Below are 14,531 nucleotides of genomic sequence, written 5' to 3' on the forward strand. Positions count from 1 at the left end.
TAGCCGTTCGACTAGATTTATTACACGGTACCACTGTAAAGTGCCAGTCAGCGCTGACTGTCACAATATGAGCTAGCATCATGTGTAATGTTCATTATTATATTTTGAATACGAAATATATATTGAAAAGACTATTTACAATTTTTTATTCCTGATTTCTCATAGTTTATGTTCTTCAATCCTTCAAAATGGAGGAGATAAAAAAAAAGCATTCTAAATGTGTTTCCTTATATTAAAAGAACAATGAGTTGGTCCTCTTGATTTTTTTACAATGCTCATATTCTCGGGTTATTTCTCACAAAAAATGTGTGAAGTAACCTGGTTTGTTTTGAAAAATGTTTGAGATATGAAGATATTTTCAGATCAATTTACTTTCTCCTTTTTATATTGTGAACAGTGGATGAGGGAGAATTTTTCATGGCCAACCATTAGTGCTTGCTCAATTGGCCTGACTGACTGAACCCACATTTCAGTGAATATCAATTTCGTAACGCAGAAAATAACATTCACTCCGTTGACTGGTTCCTCTGGCAGCGGGACTGCTACTGAGGCAATTACCGAGTCAGCTGACGGACAGATACCCCCATTGCGTGTGGCGCCCTCTCTCTCCTGGGGTGCAGTACTACGATGCCGCTGGAGTCACTCCAACCCCCAGAACTGAGCCTCTACTTTAGTCAATCCTCTTTGATTCAAATGTTGATATCTTAACCAGCCCTGCAGAAGGCGCTGGTGCTTCGATCCCCCACACAAACTTGAATGTTCGATTATTACAAGCCCGCGGCTTTCAGTTCTTAGCGACGCGGTGATACGCTTCGACGTTAATCACATGATTTACATCTGTCACCTCTGAGTCGAGAAAAACTCACCTCAAAGACTGGTAAGTCAACTCCTTTATCATTCGACAATACTTGAATCACATTAAAAACTGGCGATGAGCCTTACTTGTTTCAACAGCCACTCCTTATTAGACATTTATTGCTCTAACAAAACAAATAATATTCAGATCAACCAACCAACCAATTATCACATAAACAGGAATTATTTTCATTTATGCCATTTATTAATTTCCCTCATTTCTTCCACCCTCTTCTCATCTTTGGAATGTCGACGACAATAAGAGCAAATTTTGTCAGCCTTGTCTCATCCATGCCATTATCCTGAAAAATATCAATCTTTCAATATTAGGGCTTTATGAATCAGTCTCTACTGAATAAAATGAGACCTCGTTAGAATTGTGTCATCGAATCAAACACAGTTGTAGGGGATGTGCTCTATAGACCAAACTGCCTTTTTTGTTTAACTGATTATCATTGAGAAAATAATAAATCTTCAAATTATCTTCCCCACCCATCAATGAACATTGATAAATTTTTTTAATGCCATTGGATTAATATTATTCGATACTTGGGAAGTACGAAAAAATTGCAATCCCTGCATTTTGTTTCGCTCTGGCGACAGCAACTTACGTAATCGGGGATAAAATCCATCCGTCATTACCACAAGGACAATTCTACGCTTATCGTGACACTCATTCAATACAGAGTTTGCATATCAATGGAGTTTTCCTAGTTTTTTTTTCATTCATGTCCCATTACACCATTATGATTTTATCATAATTCCACAAAAGTGATAAATTTCTGGTAGCTGACGTGAGTGTCAGAATTTCAGTTGATAGATTTCATCATACCTAAATGGAAATATAAATGTAAATCTCGTATTTTGTAATTGTTTATTTCTATTCATATTTTTTAGAATTTGAAATGCATTGTTTCTATGTTTGAGACTATGTGAATGTTGTTTATGGTGGAATTGAACCGGCCAGAGGGATTTAAACAGGTGGAGGGTGGGAAAGGGGTTGCGTCATGTGGGAATTCGGCGAAATAATAAATGGCCGAGTGGGATGTGTTAATCTCAGCGTTGGGTCTGCGTGAATTCGATGAAACGGCTCAACAGCTTTAAAGGCGAGGCGAGGTTTTACGAAGCCAATGTGGGGGGATCATAGATGATTGCAAATTGCCAGCAATTGGCAGGAAGTCGGAGGGGACTCTCCTAATACGCGAGCATACGTTCACTGGCCACATGCAAACGCCCCCGTGTGCCCTTTTTTTCTTGTCTATAATTTTTAAGCTCTTGAGAGATGTATGGTTGTTCTGGGATGTTGTTTTCAGGGTAGGCGAGGTGATGGCTGCAAACGTGAAATAACTAACAATTTTTCGAATACCGCTAGCCACTTTGAAGAACGATCACGAGCTTGGGCGGTACTCAATGACAATGAAAATGATAAAATTCTTGAAACGGAAATGGAAATATTTTCCCCTATCCCTTCAGATTAATTCATAAACCGTAAATGCGTTTAAATTATAAAGAATCTTCGGAGCATAACAGCCGATCCCATTGAGCTCATTTTATTGCGAATTGAAATCGATCCATAAAAGGATATTCAATGACGGCGTGCAACTACTGTTCCATGTCGTCGTGAGAGTGAATGGCCTGCAAGTATAACAATGTACATTGGTCTAGCTGTTTGTAAGTGTAGGTGGTATTGGCGTGTAACACTTGGTCGCTGGATATATCCCGTTAGGGACCTGGAAGTCATCGTAGATGGAGAGGCCGGTATCCATCAGCTGCTGGTTAGCCACTGATGGCTGATTTATAACAAAATTTATGGTTTTTTTTCTTATATTGGAGTAGCAATCGCAGTTTTTCAAATGAATGAAGAAACAATAAGCGTCAGTCCCTGTTGCCAACTATTTTTGCCAATTTTTGTAAATGCTTTCCAGTACTCTATCTATGCATCTCCATTGCGTCAAGAGTTTTTTTTCGTACATCAATCAATTTCAACATTTATTATTCATCTGCTTCAGATTAGATAAATTGCCAGTGGTTTGAGGCGAACATCGCAACGCTATTTGATTGTCCAAGGTAGTGCGGCATGGGTCACACTGGATACACGTGCATTAGGCACGTATTCTGCTCGCTGAACGTACTCATCTGGGTAAGAGCTCACGCAGCCATTCTTTTGCCGAGCAATTGCAATATTAGAGAATACATTCTATTTGAGATATGACCTGTGATGTTCAATCGATATTTGGTTATAATAAAATCAGCCTAATTATGACGAGCCTAAATTACGATTAATTTTCCGTGATTTATACTCATCGGCGAATTGATTGAGCGTATGCAAAGAATAATAGCCTGTAAACTCTCGGTTTTACCGCCTCTCAACGCCACAAGTGTCCCCCAGCCATTTCTCAAGTGAAACGACTTTTCTTTTTCGCATACTCTCCACTGCCACTTGACAAGTACAGCTTTTTATTTAGTTTTTTTTTTTTTTTTTCCCGTCTGTTTATGGATCAGTTGTGTGCCTGTGGAGTGCTGGGGGCTGATCTGTGGCTTACTTTGTCGTACCGTGGGTACATTACCCTTGTACCCCAGTACAGTTTCATTTCGGCCGAGTCTATTCTACTTGCTGCGGGGTGTGTCATGTTTGTTATTGCCTTCCTTGGATGTTGTGGGGCATGGTTTCAGCTGAGATTCATGCTCATATTGGTTTGTATATGAATATTTTGGAGATAATTGGGAGATCGATAATTCTTCTTCTTTACCTTGGAAAATAAGTATGGAACTCTTTAGTATTTCAGTTTTGTAGTGATTATGTTCCTCGGAGAGTTCATGTTTGGCGCCCTCGCCTTCGTATTCCGAGAGCAAGTGTCAAGGAGTCTGAAGAATGAGCTTTTGTCTGGAATCCAAGAGCACTATAATATCACAAGGGAGCCTGGAACATTGGCTACTATTTGGGATGACATTCAGCAGAGGGTAATGGAATTGGTAATTTGTCAATTTTCAAATGCACACCTTCAATGAACATAAATATTTATAGTTCCATTGCTGTGGTGTGAGAGACTACACAGATTGGTTTCAAATATCGGCCTGGCCGAATGATGATAGGGTGCCGGACTCTTGCTGTATAACTCGGGAGAGATACTGCGGTAGGCCAGATCCTGACGGGCACAGGAAAGAGTTGTGGTATAAGGATGGCTGCGCCTCTGCCATCCAAATGGGATTTGTCACGAGGCTCCATGTTGTTGGGACTGTAGGGCTCATCGTAGCGTTTCTCCAGTTATTCGGCCTCGTTGCCAGTATGATACTTTTCTGCACAGTCAGGCACAAGAAGGCCTCCCACTCTTACAAGAGCTACGACACTGCCACAACCTAGGAACGCGCGTGGATCCCCGCGTACGGGATCCACGAGACCGCCGTCACCGAAGAAACAGCAACTTGAGGGTTCTTCGTTTCTATTCTATTGAAACCTACTCAAGACTCTATTTGACCAAATACTCTTTACCGACTCCCCCTCGTCATTTTGTAGAAATTCCAGGTTTTGTGGAGGAGAGTCAACGACACGATACATTTTTCTTTTGGCCAGTAGAAAATTGTCATAATTCCTTTTCAAATCCCAGCTTCAAATGATAATTGAGCTCACTGAGTATACACAAGAATGAATGAGCCAAATTATTTAGAACACAAACCATAAATGTATTTATTACTGAATCTCTTATTCGCTACAATGGCATTGTATATTGCCTATTCTAAACCAATCAACTTTCCTCCAACTTGATTGAGCGCAGCAGTGAGACCCCTCGACGTTTTTTTCGCTGCGTTAACGGGCAGCTGTAATTAAAAATATACAAGCAAATGATATTTTACACGGATATATATGTATTATTTCATGTGAGATCATATACGCAGCGAAAAAAAGTTGGATAATAATTCGTTGAAGAATCATGCATGCATAAACATTAATTGTATTCGCATTTCTTGATATTTATATTAGTTGAAGAATATGTAATGATTTTATCAATTGTTTGTAATTGTAATTTTTTTTCAACTTTTATTTATGGTGTGGAGTGTGAAGTAAGATGAACTTACGTCGACAACAGTATTTATAAAATTGCTGAGGGCTTCGAAGCCGTTGACGAGAGCTCTTCCAACATCATTGAATCTCTCCCCAGAGTTTCCGTACTTCTCCTCCTCGGTCGTTCGGTCCAGCAGAGGTGTGGGCGTAAACATCGACAGCAGCAACTTCTGAATCGATGTTTTCTTGGGTAATTCGAAGAGGGATTGACCGCCTTCGTTCTCGAGACGAGCGTTCTCTCGAGTTTTCGGAGGGAAAAAGTCGGAGATTGGACTGGTTTTCACTGGAGAACCACTATGTGACTCGATTGTACTCCTTTTGACAGTCTTTTGTGGTTCATCATTCCCAGACGTCTTCAATTCCAATTTTTCCCCTTGAATAGACCCCTTTTTTTTTGACACACCAAAGGATTTTTTGGCCTCAACGTCTTCAATGATTTTCTTGGCTTCTCTAGCCGCTATAACTGCAATCACTTTATTCGAAGCCTCACTCGTAAATTCCTAAAAGTCATTGTAATAGAAGATAATAAAATTGAGGGATGTGGAAAGAGCAACGGATTTCACAAGTACCCCTCTATGCTAAACGGCTAGACCATTTGTTATGAAATTTGTTAAGCATCTCCAACGGTCACTTATGCTGGATATATCGATCTACAATGACTTGTCGGTGGCTTGCAATTAATGGTTTATCAGTGCTGGGATTGTTGATCACCTCGACATGAGTAATTTTTTTTTTCTCGAGAGAGATATCGATGCATTGCGACACTATCCTAAGCGACTATGAAGCGGTATTTTTAATATCGAGTTGTCGAGTATGTAGTTGGAAGATATTTTGATTTTTGAAATGTTAAAATACTTTTACCTCGGCCTTCTCAGCAATGATATTTCTAGTCATCATTGCAAAATTCACTAATCTCCCTCTGCCGATTCTTAGTGCATCCACAATTTGGCCTAATAGGTCCTACAACCGATAATTCCACGAACCACTTGAATCTTTACCATTTTTCATTGTTTTTTCAATTTCGGTTCATCCAAAGTGATTAACCTCAATAGGAATTGAAGAATCATTGTGATAATTCGTGATTATTCATTACCATACTACGTTCCCAGCCCGATGCAGTTCGTATGATGTTATTGTCCAAAAATTCTTCAGGCTTGTCTAGTGAAATTTTTATCGGCTCATTGATTGGTCCATTTATCGGCCTTGGCGACACCCCACACCCAGTTAAAATCACCGCAAAGATGGCCAAAAACAATTTGACTGTCATTTTTTATTGATCCCTTTGTTTTTTTTTTTCAAAATTCAAGCTGAACCAATTCTTTATTTTACACGTGATTAAGTAGACGTCTTTATTGAAAACAAAAGAGTTTACTCTGTGAGAGACTGATACAGACTGACTCTTTCTAGTGAGCCCCATCAGAGCGTCGGAATCTTACGACATGTTTGGTGTACACTTTCTCTTTCAACGTGTTTCCCCGAGCAAGTTCAAAATATTCAGGCGATTATTTACTCCACACCTTTGGCATTCAAAAATTCAACTTTCATCTCATGGATATGTTAACGCTTTGAACGGATATATCTCCGTGCAATTCATCTCTACCAAAGCCTCCACCACAAGATCATGACCCTTTTCAATTAACCATTATAGAACTAGTACCGTCGCTGGAATCTTGCGTTTTAAATTACATGAAAAAATACACGCCTTCCCAATCATCATCATTTATTTTTCTATCTTAATACAATCATTGGGCCAACGTTAACAACTACATTTATAAAATACTAAAATACAAGAAAAAACATTTTTTGTCTCCCTCATCATACCTCGGAATTAAGAATATATTATATGGTCCTGCCATTAGCAAAGCTTATTAACCATGATTGATACTCAATTTTTTGTGTCTTTATTATTATTATTAATACTGAATCAGCCCAATTTGCTATTCAGCAACTGGTTTACTGCTGTCAAAGTTGCAATAGGAATCTGGGAAAGAAAAAAAAAATGACCATGAATTGGAGGTGGGGAGGGAGGTTGATCAATGACTTTTCGGAGAGCAAAGTAAATTATCCACACTACTACATTTTTTTTTATAGAACAACCGCTTTGACCTATAGGTCACAGGAGTGGAAATGTTTTGGTGAGTATATCGGCGGGTTGAGTATACTTACATTGAATATGTCGTCAAAAAGAGTGCGCTTCCCTGGTGGTGATAATATTGGTGTGCCGGCCGGGGCCATGGCAACACCTTTGTAACTAGTGGCATCAGTAGAAACTCCAGTAGAGGCTCCAGCAGATATATCGGAGCCTGCACTTCTCTCAACTATACCTGCAACGAGTCCTGGAACAGGTCTCTCAAGACCTAAATCCGGGTTGAGTACATTACCTGAATATTGTTGTTGGCTCAGCGTTTTCATGGCAAAATTGGTACAGAGTCTCTTCCTGCGGCACCGCCTCGAGGGATATGCATAATGAGGTGCGTCATTGACAACTACACATTAATAATAAATTAAAAAAATATTATTCAATGAGAAATTCACTGCAGGGATATGCAAATAAATCTTGACAAATAGATTGATGCATTAATCGAGATTATGAATTGATAATTGCAGAGTACATAAGTTACGACTTGATAAAAACATCCTTGTAAATGGCAAAAAATCAGCCACTACCAGCTACTGAAATAGGTTCCACCGCGTTAGCTCTCTCATCCTCAGTATTAATTTCTCGCCGGATGACTCCCACTTCAGGTGTGCCCTCCCCAGAAGCTGTGGCTGTCTGACTTATAGTAGCCTATTAAATTGAAAGGAAAAATACAGCAATTAACCATACGGTTAAGCTTACGTGTTTTAATTGACACATTAGACTGTGATCTCTGAACCTACCTTCTTTGGAATCACTTGTATATTGGACTGATCAATGGGAGGTATACCAATGTCTTTTGTTATGATTCGAGTGTTCAAACCATTGCTTGCCCCGGCATAGAGCCGACCACCATTGCCACCAACGTTTGATCCATCTAAATTACCCCCCAGTCCAGCTGCTGCCTCGGGTAGACCGTTTCCTAAGCCCGCACGAGTCCTCAATCCACCCGCTGGCAAAACACAATGAAATGATGCTCCCATTAGATTGCTTCTCTCAATTTAACAATATAATTTCTTGCTGAATAATTTATCACTACCCATACTTGTACCTGCTTTGTCGCCCCCCAGTGCTCCCCCGAGTTCAGCAGAGGCATGAGGTCCAAACGGTGTGCCAACACCTGCATAAAGCCCTCCCCTAGTTCCAGAACCTCCTAGCAGCCCCCCTAACCCGGCTTCTGCGTGATATCCCGCGAAATTTACTCTCACTCCCCCATTCTTAAACTGGAGAAAGGGTAACTGGAATTTAAGAGTAGAATAGTAAAAACGTATTCTCGGAATTCCATCACTCATATAGCCCTTTTTCATTGTATTCTTTTTTTCATTTATAGATTATTGTAATTAATCATTCTCAATTCACAATAATTTTTCTTCACTATGCATTTAGAAGATAATGAAACCCTAGTAATTCCAAACGGAAATGGTGTAATAACGAACATGAAACTGACAAAAAATAACCGTTTGTCGTAATGACTAGTGAAAAAGAAACTTACGTTAAAGAGGCTTTTCTCATCCTTATTCTGATCCAGTTCCTCGGAATCCTCCGGTACTGGTTGACCCGCCGATAAACTCGCTGATATCGATATCATGATTAGTATGAGGCAACTATTCTTGATCATCTTTATAATGAAACTGACTAAAGAATGACTTGACGTCGAGTGCGATTGCGTCCAAGTCGCGTTTCTTGTGAAGAGAATACTTTCCACCGCGAGGAGAAGGGAACCTGTTTCCGCTTGGGGGGAGTCCAATGGAAATTATACGGCTGAACAAAAACATATGAGACAAAGAAAAATAATCGGATTTTTTTGCTTTGATCTGCGTTGGTGGTGGAGATTTATGAGGAAACATGATGGAATAATGTTCAAATTTAGCATTCAACTAGGGTGTCATTGATGTTTTAGTAATTACCATTGGAAATCTTTCTTTATTTCGTCATAAAAATCGTAATTTCACATGAAAAAAAAATCATAAAATATGACGATTGACAAATGATAATATCTATCGTAATTAATCGCTTATGTGCAATTGTAATGATGCGTTTCTGCGAAATAGCTTGAACTAATTGCCTTGCTAATCGATATACTATATGAAAAATCACTCTGCAAATCATTGCTACTCTGTTGATATTTTTCTGCTGATGACGCTTCCATTTCTTGCTCTGAAGTCGACCATGTTTGTCATTATTTTTTCTTGGAATTTTTATCGTGCGCTGTCATGGAATCCAGGTGCAATTTTATTTTGGATTGGAGGGAATCCTTGAGATGGCTTGAACCAGGAAAATAAGTCCGGTTGTGGGGCCATGTCGGCAAAGTTTTTGATTATTTCGTAGGGATGGAGATTCCCTTCAAAAGAAATTACAACTTATTTAGCGGTAATTTGAGTTTTTTCCAGTTTTTTTTTTTTTGCATAATTATGCTATTCTTTACCTCCATGACTTACGGAATACCAGCCAGGATTTCCAAAATGGCTCACATGTGGTTGATTATGAAATTGAAAGTTTCCATTGTGGGGCATTTTCTTCATCTTCTTTTTTTTCGAACGACGATGAACTCTGTGAAAACCTCCAGGCCTCCCATGTCCTATTAAAACATCCACGAAGATATCGGTCCAGGTGAGAGGATTATAAACTGAGTGGTGCCTTCTGGCTTCAGCCGGCTGAGCTGAATCAGACATCTGATGTTTTAACCTGTTCACTTCATGGATTCTCTTTTTTTCTTCGAGTTGTCGCTGTGAATAATAATTCTTCAGTTTGTAAATTCACATTTGCAGGAATTTATGGTGGATAGTATTGACGGAAACATACCCTACTACGTTGTGTTTCCAATTCTCGGATTTTCATGAGCTTCTCACGTTTGAAATCTCTTTTGGTATTCTGATCAGGGTATCTGGACTCGGAGGGGTACTGGGCTTTTATGCGATTGTCAACTGCGTGGAGAGTTTGCACGGGAATCTGTTGGATTTTAGTCGAACCATGCGATATGCATTTTTTTTTTCTACCATTGGGAGGACTACCATTGAGGACTCACCTGTTGACCAGTTATTCCACAAACAACGCAAATAAGAAAAAATCCCAGAGTGATTGAGGTCATATTATGGCACTAAGCCTACCATGGAAAATTTAAATATCTATTAAAATTTGTTTAAAGAAAAGAGTGTTGATGTCTTCCATTCGACAAGCACTGAGAATTTAACGAGTAGGGCTCTCGTTCCTCTTGCTATATATTTGCAAACTCGTCGAGATCGCCAAATGTCAAAAGTGGCCAATCGTAATGTTGTTGCTTTCTCCTCTGGTTGTATTCGTATTAATTTCGACATAAAATATAATATTTATGATAAAAATCGAGTGGGCGCATCGGCGAATGGAGGTTGTCAGTGCTTACACAAAATTTAAATGTTCCAAATTCATATATAAAAATACGCAATACCATAATATGTATTCATCTCATTCTCCTTCAAATTACAATTGATGTTATACATAATGACATGGATAATTCACATAATTATATACAAATTGCATATTTATATTGCTGAACATTAACAGAATTTATCGTGCAAGGAAAATAGTTTTTTGTTATTGTGATTAGTAAGCGTTGGGATTGTCTGTAAGGGATGAGGCTATACTCTTCCCCAAGTCCTTCTTGAGTTCATGAATGCTGACTTTTGAGCCCTACAAAAAAACAATCAGTGTCATAATTGATTGTGAAGTAGAATTGATTTTCTTCCATATTCGCGTATAAGATAATTATTTTAGACGGAATAATTGCACTCACATCGATAGCGTCTTTCCACTCAATATTAAAAAGTCTTATGAGCCCTTTAAGATTTCTCCTAATGGTTGTGGCGATGCCCTCTGCAGTGAGCATGAATGGTGGTGGACTGCTCGTGGTAGTTTTATTTGTAGATCCAACAGATGAAGGGGCCTTTACCGTTGTCGTCGGCGGTGGATTGATAGCCTTATTGATAACTTTAATGATCTCCTGTACAGTGGATACTGTGTCACCGACACTCTGCAATGAAATAACGGATTAAAGGAGAACGTCAACATTATTCTGACTGCACCTCTTATTACCTCAAAGGCGATCCGAAAGAGGCTCCAGAAAAAGCCAGGCTGCTGCTTCTTCACCTGCCTCACTACTCTCCGGGCTTCCTCTGTCACGTCCGCTTGGGATATCAAACGATCACCCAGGGCGTTCAATTTTACCATATCCACTGGGCCTCCTGTATTGGATAACAGCCTGTAAATTTCGTATTCAGCTTCTTGCTCGGTTTGACGATCATAAGCCCTTGAAATAATTTTCATTTGTTTTATTTATTTTATTTCAGTTGGAAAATTGCAAAATCAGATGAAAGATAAAACAAAATCTATTCATGGAAAAACTCCCATGGATTTGTTAATTATTCATGGAAATTCATGAAAATTGCTCTACTACATAGAAACAATCAAGCGCTGACCGAAATATTTGAAATATTTGTAATTAATAATAATAAATGCATCAATTTGAAAAATTTTCGTTATTTGGAGAAAGGTTTTCATTAATCCAAATAATTTAATCATTGATAATTGATCAATAATTAAAAATCGGGTTATACCTATTTACTGGAAGTTCATCAATCCGGTTGTCCTTCTCGCGCTGCACATAATGCCAATTAATGTAATTCTGATTGTAATCCTTCAGATCAACAGACTGTTCACTCTTTTCTGATCCAACGGAGATAACTCCAAGTGCACAGACGATGACAAACAGCCTCTCCATACCCGTGATTTTCAGGAAGCACTTCTGGAACAGGTATTGACAATTTCTTCGGAGGAAAACAACGGAATTACGAGTTTAAACTGTCGGTTTAATACCTCCTATTGTGTCGAGGAATGATGAACAATCATGGCAAAATAAAAAAAAATTCTCCACGGCTCGGGGGAAAAAAAAATGGAAAATTACTCGGGGGATTGCTATCCTACGTGAATTCTTGTACTACTGACAATGAGCAGATCGATTTTCTGCGCGACCCTCAGACTATATTTCGGCCCGGATTATGAAAGAATACGTGATTGCGTCAAGGCGACGTAACTTGAATTAATCGATTCGTCGAATTTTTTGGTGGGGAGACCGAAAAATATTATATAATTAGGGACTCATTAATTTTTCAAATCGTAAGGTATTTCGAAAAACAAATATTTTCCTTTTTATCTATCAAACACATGTTTTAAGTATGTTTCCCAGCAATATGGGAGAAAAATGAGTGGACGTCTCTCATTTCACAGTTAATGAAATTTTCCATGCGATAACGTCGATTATACCAGCACGTTTGGTGACCATATGCCAGTCACAGCTTCTGTTAGCTTGTTAGTGTCTCTCCCTATATTTGTCGACTTTCTATGCGCAATTTCCGCGACATTTCCGCGACCGAGATTTCCATCGATTACAGCGATTACGAGCACGTAAGGAGACCAACTTCAATCTCAGACTTATTACGACATTGCGTGCACTAAGGAAGTACATTTCACGGCTCTTTTGGCGTATTTTTTTATTTATGCCAACTGCTAGTGTTGTTAATAATCGAGAAGTGAAACAAATTGCAAATGTTAAGAGCTCTCTCATGATCTTAGTAATTATTCGGTTATTATTCGGTTAATTGTTTCACTTACGAAAATGTCTTTCGAGCCACGCGAACTATACAGGATTGTGCAAGTGACAGGAGTAAAGAATGATTTCGCCTGGTGAATATCAAAACTAGTAATAACAGTCTGATTACTAATCGAGAGTTGTTTGTTATTTATGTATTTTTTTTTGTTTGTGCGGATAAAAATACGACATAAGATTGTGAGGCATGAACCCTGGACATCCTTGTAATAGTTTTCGCAATAGACTATTGGAGTCTAGGCTCTTCACTGGCATCCTGCATGCATTTAGTTCAACATGTAATATTGAATCTCCGTGTGACATTTTTTTTTTTTCAACTCTGTTCCAGATAGTCTCGAATAATTTAATAGTGGTCTGTATGGATTTTAGTCCAATGTCGGAATAATCGAATAGAATAACAGCTTTCTTTTCACCTCATGGAATTAAAAATGTAAAAATTAATCATTGTTATGATGAAAATATCTAGAATAATCGTTGGTTGTTGTATTAATAAAAACATCGTCCAAATTTCTAGGATGTGAATCCCGGTGGTGAAATAGTCCCATGAGTTCAATATCCTAAAACATTCTAGAATTTACATAATGCTTTTCACCTCAATATACCAACTGTCGAGTCGTGGTAATGATTATGAAAGCGATGGTATAACAGTGGCTTTTTCGTCAAAAATTTGCATAAATTCTGTGACAAGAGTAATTCATCAGAAGAATGAATGTTGGGACTAAATAGCAACATCACAAGTGAAATTCGTAGATTTTGAATATTGGACAATGAGTAAATGGTGGATGTATTATTTTTGAATAACGGAGAAATTATGTTGAGAGAATTTTTTTCTCATAAAATTGGAAACCGTACGTGACGAAGTTGAATGCCACAGCGGGTAATCCTCTGGGGCCGTAAAATTCGTTTACTCAGTAAAGAAGTCGTAAGAGCATATCTGTTATGCAATGCTAGTTAAATGACTGGTAAGTCGGGCTGTCTCACTCTGTTAAATTTTCGATTATTTTGGCTTTCGATTTTAATCGGAAATCACTTCCTCGCGATAAAGCAATGAAAGCCCAAGAAAATATAAAGATAAATATAAAGTTATTACTCAATTAAGTTGACCGGTCAATTTTCAATTCTTACCTGAATCATAGGATAAACACCTTGGAGATGATTTTCTTCGAATCGTGATTCGGGGAGTGAGAAGAATAGTTAATATTTTTACTGATTTGAAATGAAAAATTCCAATTACCAATTATTGAAATTTCATCAAAACAAATTACTATACAACACGATAGGGTTCAAGTGCATCATGAAAGGCAGTTGGGCTGATACTACGAGGATGAGTCGACACAAACTCTGGCTATCGTGATGGCCCTCAAGGTCGGAGGCATTTTTTCCTCCTCGAAATGATTTTTTTTTACAAAATGGCTCCAAACGATATTGACCCACCAATCGGTTTCTCCACCTCAGCTGTACGATCTCTTCGTCCTTGAGATGAAAAAAAAGTCGAGGAAGAAAAGTGATAAAAAAATTATGTGACATATATCGGATTAATAAGACGGTGAAAAGTAAAAATTAATGGAGTAAGTTATGTGACTGACAGGTGACAGGCATTTGGCAATTTTTACTGGTACCTTGTTACAATTTGAATGTTTTCTTATTTAGGTAATTTCCCGCTCCATCTCTGCACACACTCGATTCACCCTCGGTCTTACTACTGCTTCGATTTTCCATGGACAGCTTTCTTCCAAGCATGCATCACTCGACTCGAGAATGCACAGATGGCGGCGCTATTATTCATCATTGCATTTATTTATGGTTTAATCGTGATTATTCTTTGATTTATTCATTTTTTT

The 14,531-nt window shown here is 38.5% G+C and overlaps 5 protein-coding genes and 1 long non-coding RNA gene across 14 annotated transcripts; 2 read left to right on the plus strand and 4 right to left on the minus strand.

Annotated features, from left to right (window-relative positions):
• Nucleotides 1-782: 782 nt before the first annotated feature.
• Nucleotides 783-4,239, plus strand: Tsp5D (Tetraspanin 5D). The gene is made up of 5 exons (XM_011317073.1): nucleotides 783-877; nucleotides 2,865-2,995; nucleotides 3,358-3,549; nucleotides 3,634-3,816; nucleotides 3,881-4,239. The coding sequence occupies exons 2-5, from the start codon at nucleotides 2,933-2,935 to the stop codon at nucleotides 4,214-4,216; spliced, it is 774 nt and encodes a 257-aa protein (XP_011315375.1). The 5' UTR covers nucleotides 783-877; nucleotides 2,865-2,932; the 3' UTR covers nucleotides 4,217-4,239.
• Nucleotides 4,240-4,568: 329 nt separating this feature from the next.
• Nucleotides 4,569-6,327, minus strand: LOC105274173 (Cytochrome P450 71C3). Of its 2 annotated transcripts, XM_011317074.1 has the most exons (4): nucleotides 6,009-6,322; nucleotides 5,777-5,875; nucleotides 4,930-5,415; nucleotides 4,569-4,671 (listed from the first exon to the last, which is right to left on the minus strand). In XM_011317074.1, the coding sequence occupies exons 1-4, from the start codon at nucleotides 6,180-6,182 to the stop codon at nucleotides 4,585-4,587; spliced, it is 846 nt and encodes a 281-aa protein (XP_011315376.1). In that variant the 5' UTR covers nucleotides 6,183-6,322; the 3' UTR covers nucleotides 4,569-4,584. The 2 variants fall into 2 exon arrangements, with proteins under 2 accessions (XP_011315376.1, XP_011315377.1); XM_011317075.1 differs by lacking the exon at nucleotides 5,777-5,875 and having other exon boundaries at nucleotides 6,009-6,327.
• A 291-nt stretch (nucleotides 6,328-6,618) lies between these two features.
• On the minus strand, nucleotides 6,619-8,743 carry LOC105274174 (uncharacterized). 2 transcript variants are annotated; one of them, XM_011317076.1, is made up of 6 exons: nucleotides 8,545-8,743; nucleotides 8,098-8,290; nucleotides 7,796-8,004; nucleotides 7,583-7,703; nucleotides 7,082-7,401; nucleotides 6,619-6,896 (listed from the first exon to the last, which is right to left on the minus strand). In XM_011317076.1, the coding sequence occupies exons 1-6, from the start codon at nucleotides 8,668-8,670 to the stop codon at nucleotides 6,840-6,842; spliced, it is 1,026 nt and encodes a 341-aa protein (XP_011315378.1). In that variant the 5' UTR covers nucleotides 8,671-8,743; the 3' UTR covers nucleotides 6,619-6,839. The 2 variants fall into 2 exon arrangements, with proteins under 2 accessions (XP_011315378.1, XP_011315379.1); XM_011317077.1 differs by having other exon boundaries at nucleotides 8,104-8,290; nucleotides 8,545-8,741.
• A 212-nt stretch (nucleotides 8,744-8,955) lies between these two features.
• On the minus strand, nucleotides 8,956-10,237 carry LOC105274176 (Son of sevenless 2). Of its 2 annotated transcripts, none has more exons than XM_011317078.1 (4): nucleotides 10,078-10,237; nucleotides 9,855-10,001; nucleotides 9,478-9,778; nucleotides 8,956-9,411 (listed from the first exon to the last, which is right to left on the minus strand). In XM_011317078.1, exons 1-4 carry the CDS (start codon nucleotides 10,138-10,140, stop codon nucleotides 9,251-9,253), a joined length of 672 nt encoding a protein of 223 aa, XP_011315380.1. In that variant the 5' UTR covers nucleotides 10,141-10,237; the 3' UTR covers nucleotides 8,956-9,250. The 2 variants fall into 2 exon arrangements, with proteins under 2 accessions (XP_011315380.1, XP_011315381.1); XM_011317079.1 differs by having other exon boundaries at nucleotides 8,998-9,393.
• Nucleotides 10,238-10,452: 215 nt separating this feature from the next.
• Nucleotides 10,453-13,977, minus strand: LOC105274178 (uncharacterized). Of its 6 annotated transcripts, none has more exons than XM_011317082.1 (5): nucleotides 13,816-13,977; nucleotides 11,642-11,826; nucleotides 11,121-11,334; nucleotides 10,822-11,058; nucleotides 10,453-10,718 (listed from the first exon to the last, which is right to left on the minus strand). In XM_011317082.1, exons 1-5 carry the CDS (start codon nucleotides 13,822-13,824, stop codon nucleotides 10,632-10,634), a joined length of 732 nt encoding a protein of 243 aa, XP_011315384.1. In that variant the 5' UTR covers nucleotides 13,825-13,977; the 3' UTR covers nucleotides 10,453-10,631. The 6 variants fall into 6 exon arrangements, with proteins under 6 accessions (XP_011315384.1, XP_011315382.1, XP_011315386.1 ...); XM_011317080.1 differs by having other exon boundaries at nucleotides 11,642-11,829; XM_011317084.1 differs by lacking the exon at nucleotides 13,816-13,977 and adding an exon at nucleotides 12,696-12,775 and having other exon boundaries at nucleotides 11,642-11,829.
• On the plus strand, nucleotides 13,577-14,431 carry LOC105274177 (uncharacterized). The gene is made up of 3 exons (XR_892974.1): nucleotides 13,577-13,652; nucleotides 13,971-14,258; nucleotides 14,341-14,431. It is a non-coding gene; the product is annotated as an uncharacterized lncRNA (long non-coding RNA).
• The last annotated feature ends 100 nt before the right edge of the window (nucleotides 14,432-14,531 follow it).

The sequence above is a fragment of the Fopius arisanus genome, unplaced genomic scaffold, assembly GCF_000806365.1.
Source record: "Fopius arisanus strain USDA-PBARC FA_bdor unplaced genomic scaffold, ASM80636v1 scaffold00009, whole genome shotgun sequence".
Taxonomy (NCBI): Eukaryota; Metazoa; Arthropoda; class Insecta; order Hymenoptera; family Braconidae; genus Fopius; species Fopius arisanus.

Bases quoted from the DNA above. Each gene is read 5' to 3' on its own strand.
- Tsp5D (XM_011317073.1), top strand. From the start codon at position 2,933: ATGGGTCACACTGGATACACGTGCATTAGGCACGTATTCTGCTCGCTG. The intron at 2,996-3,357 runs GTAAGAGCTCAC...TTTATGGATCAG, and splicing joins CGCTGAACGTACTCATCTGG to TTGTGTGCCTGTGGAGTGCT. The intron at 3,550-3,633 runs GTTTGTATATGA...GGAACTCTTTAG, and splicing joins TGAGATTCATGCTCATATTG to TATTTCAGTTTTGTAGTGAT.
- LOC105274173 (XM_011317074.1), bottom strand. From the start codon at position 6,182: ATGACAGTCAAATTGTTTTTGGCCATCTTTGCGGTGATTTTAACTGGG. The intron at 5,876-6,008 runs GTAATGAATAAT...TATCGGTTGTAG, and splicing joins CGGGCTGGGAACGTAGTATG to GACCTATTAGGCCAAATTGT. The intron at 4,672-4,929 runs GTAAGTTCATCT...TTTTAATTACAG, and splicing joins TTATAAATACTGTTGTCGAC to CTGCCCGTTAACGCAGCGAA.
- LOC105274174 (XM_011317076.1), bottom strand. From the start codon at position 8,670: ATGATCAAGAATAGTTGCCTCATACTAATCATGATATCGATATCAGCG. The intron at 7,704-7,795 runs GTAGGTTCAGAG...TCAATTTAATAG, and splicing joins TACAAGTGATTCCAAAGAAG to GCTACTATAAGTCAGACAGC. The intron at 7,402-7,582 runs GTAGTGGCTGAT...ATTAATGTGTAG, and splicing joins GGAACCTATTTCAGTAGCTG to TTGTCAATGACGCACCTCAT.
- LOC105274176 (XM_011317078.1), bottom strand. From the start codon at position 10,140: ATGACCTCAATCACTCTGGGATTTTTTCTTATTTGCGTTGTTTGTGGA. The intron at 10,002-10,077 runs GTGAGTCCTCAA...AAAATCCAACAG, and splicing joins GTGGAATAACTGGTCAACAG to ATTCCCGTGCAAACTCTCCA. The intron at 9,779-9,854 runs GTATGTTTCCGT...TATTATTCACAG, and splicing joins TGGAAACACAACGTAGTAGG to CGACAACTCGAAGAAAAAAA.
- LOC105274178 (XM_011317080.1), bottom strand. The intron at 11,335-11,641 runs GTATAACCCGAT...AATTATTTCAAG, and splicing joins GATGAACTTCCAGTAAATAG to GGCTTATGATCGTCAAACCG. The intron at 10,719-10,821 runs GTGAGTGCAATT...GTTTTTTTGTAG, and splicing joins AGTGGAAAGACGCTATCGAT to GGCTCAAAAGTCAGCATTCA.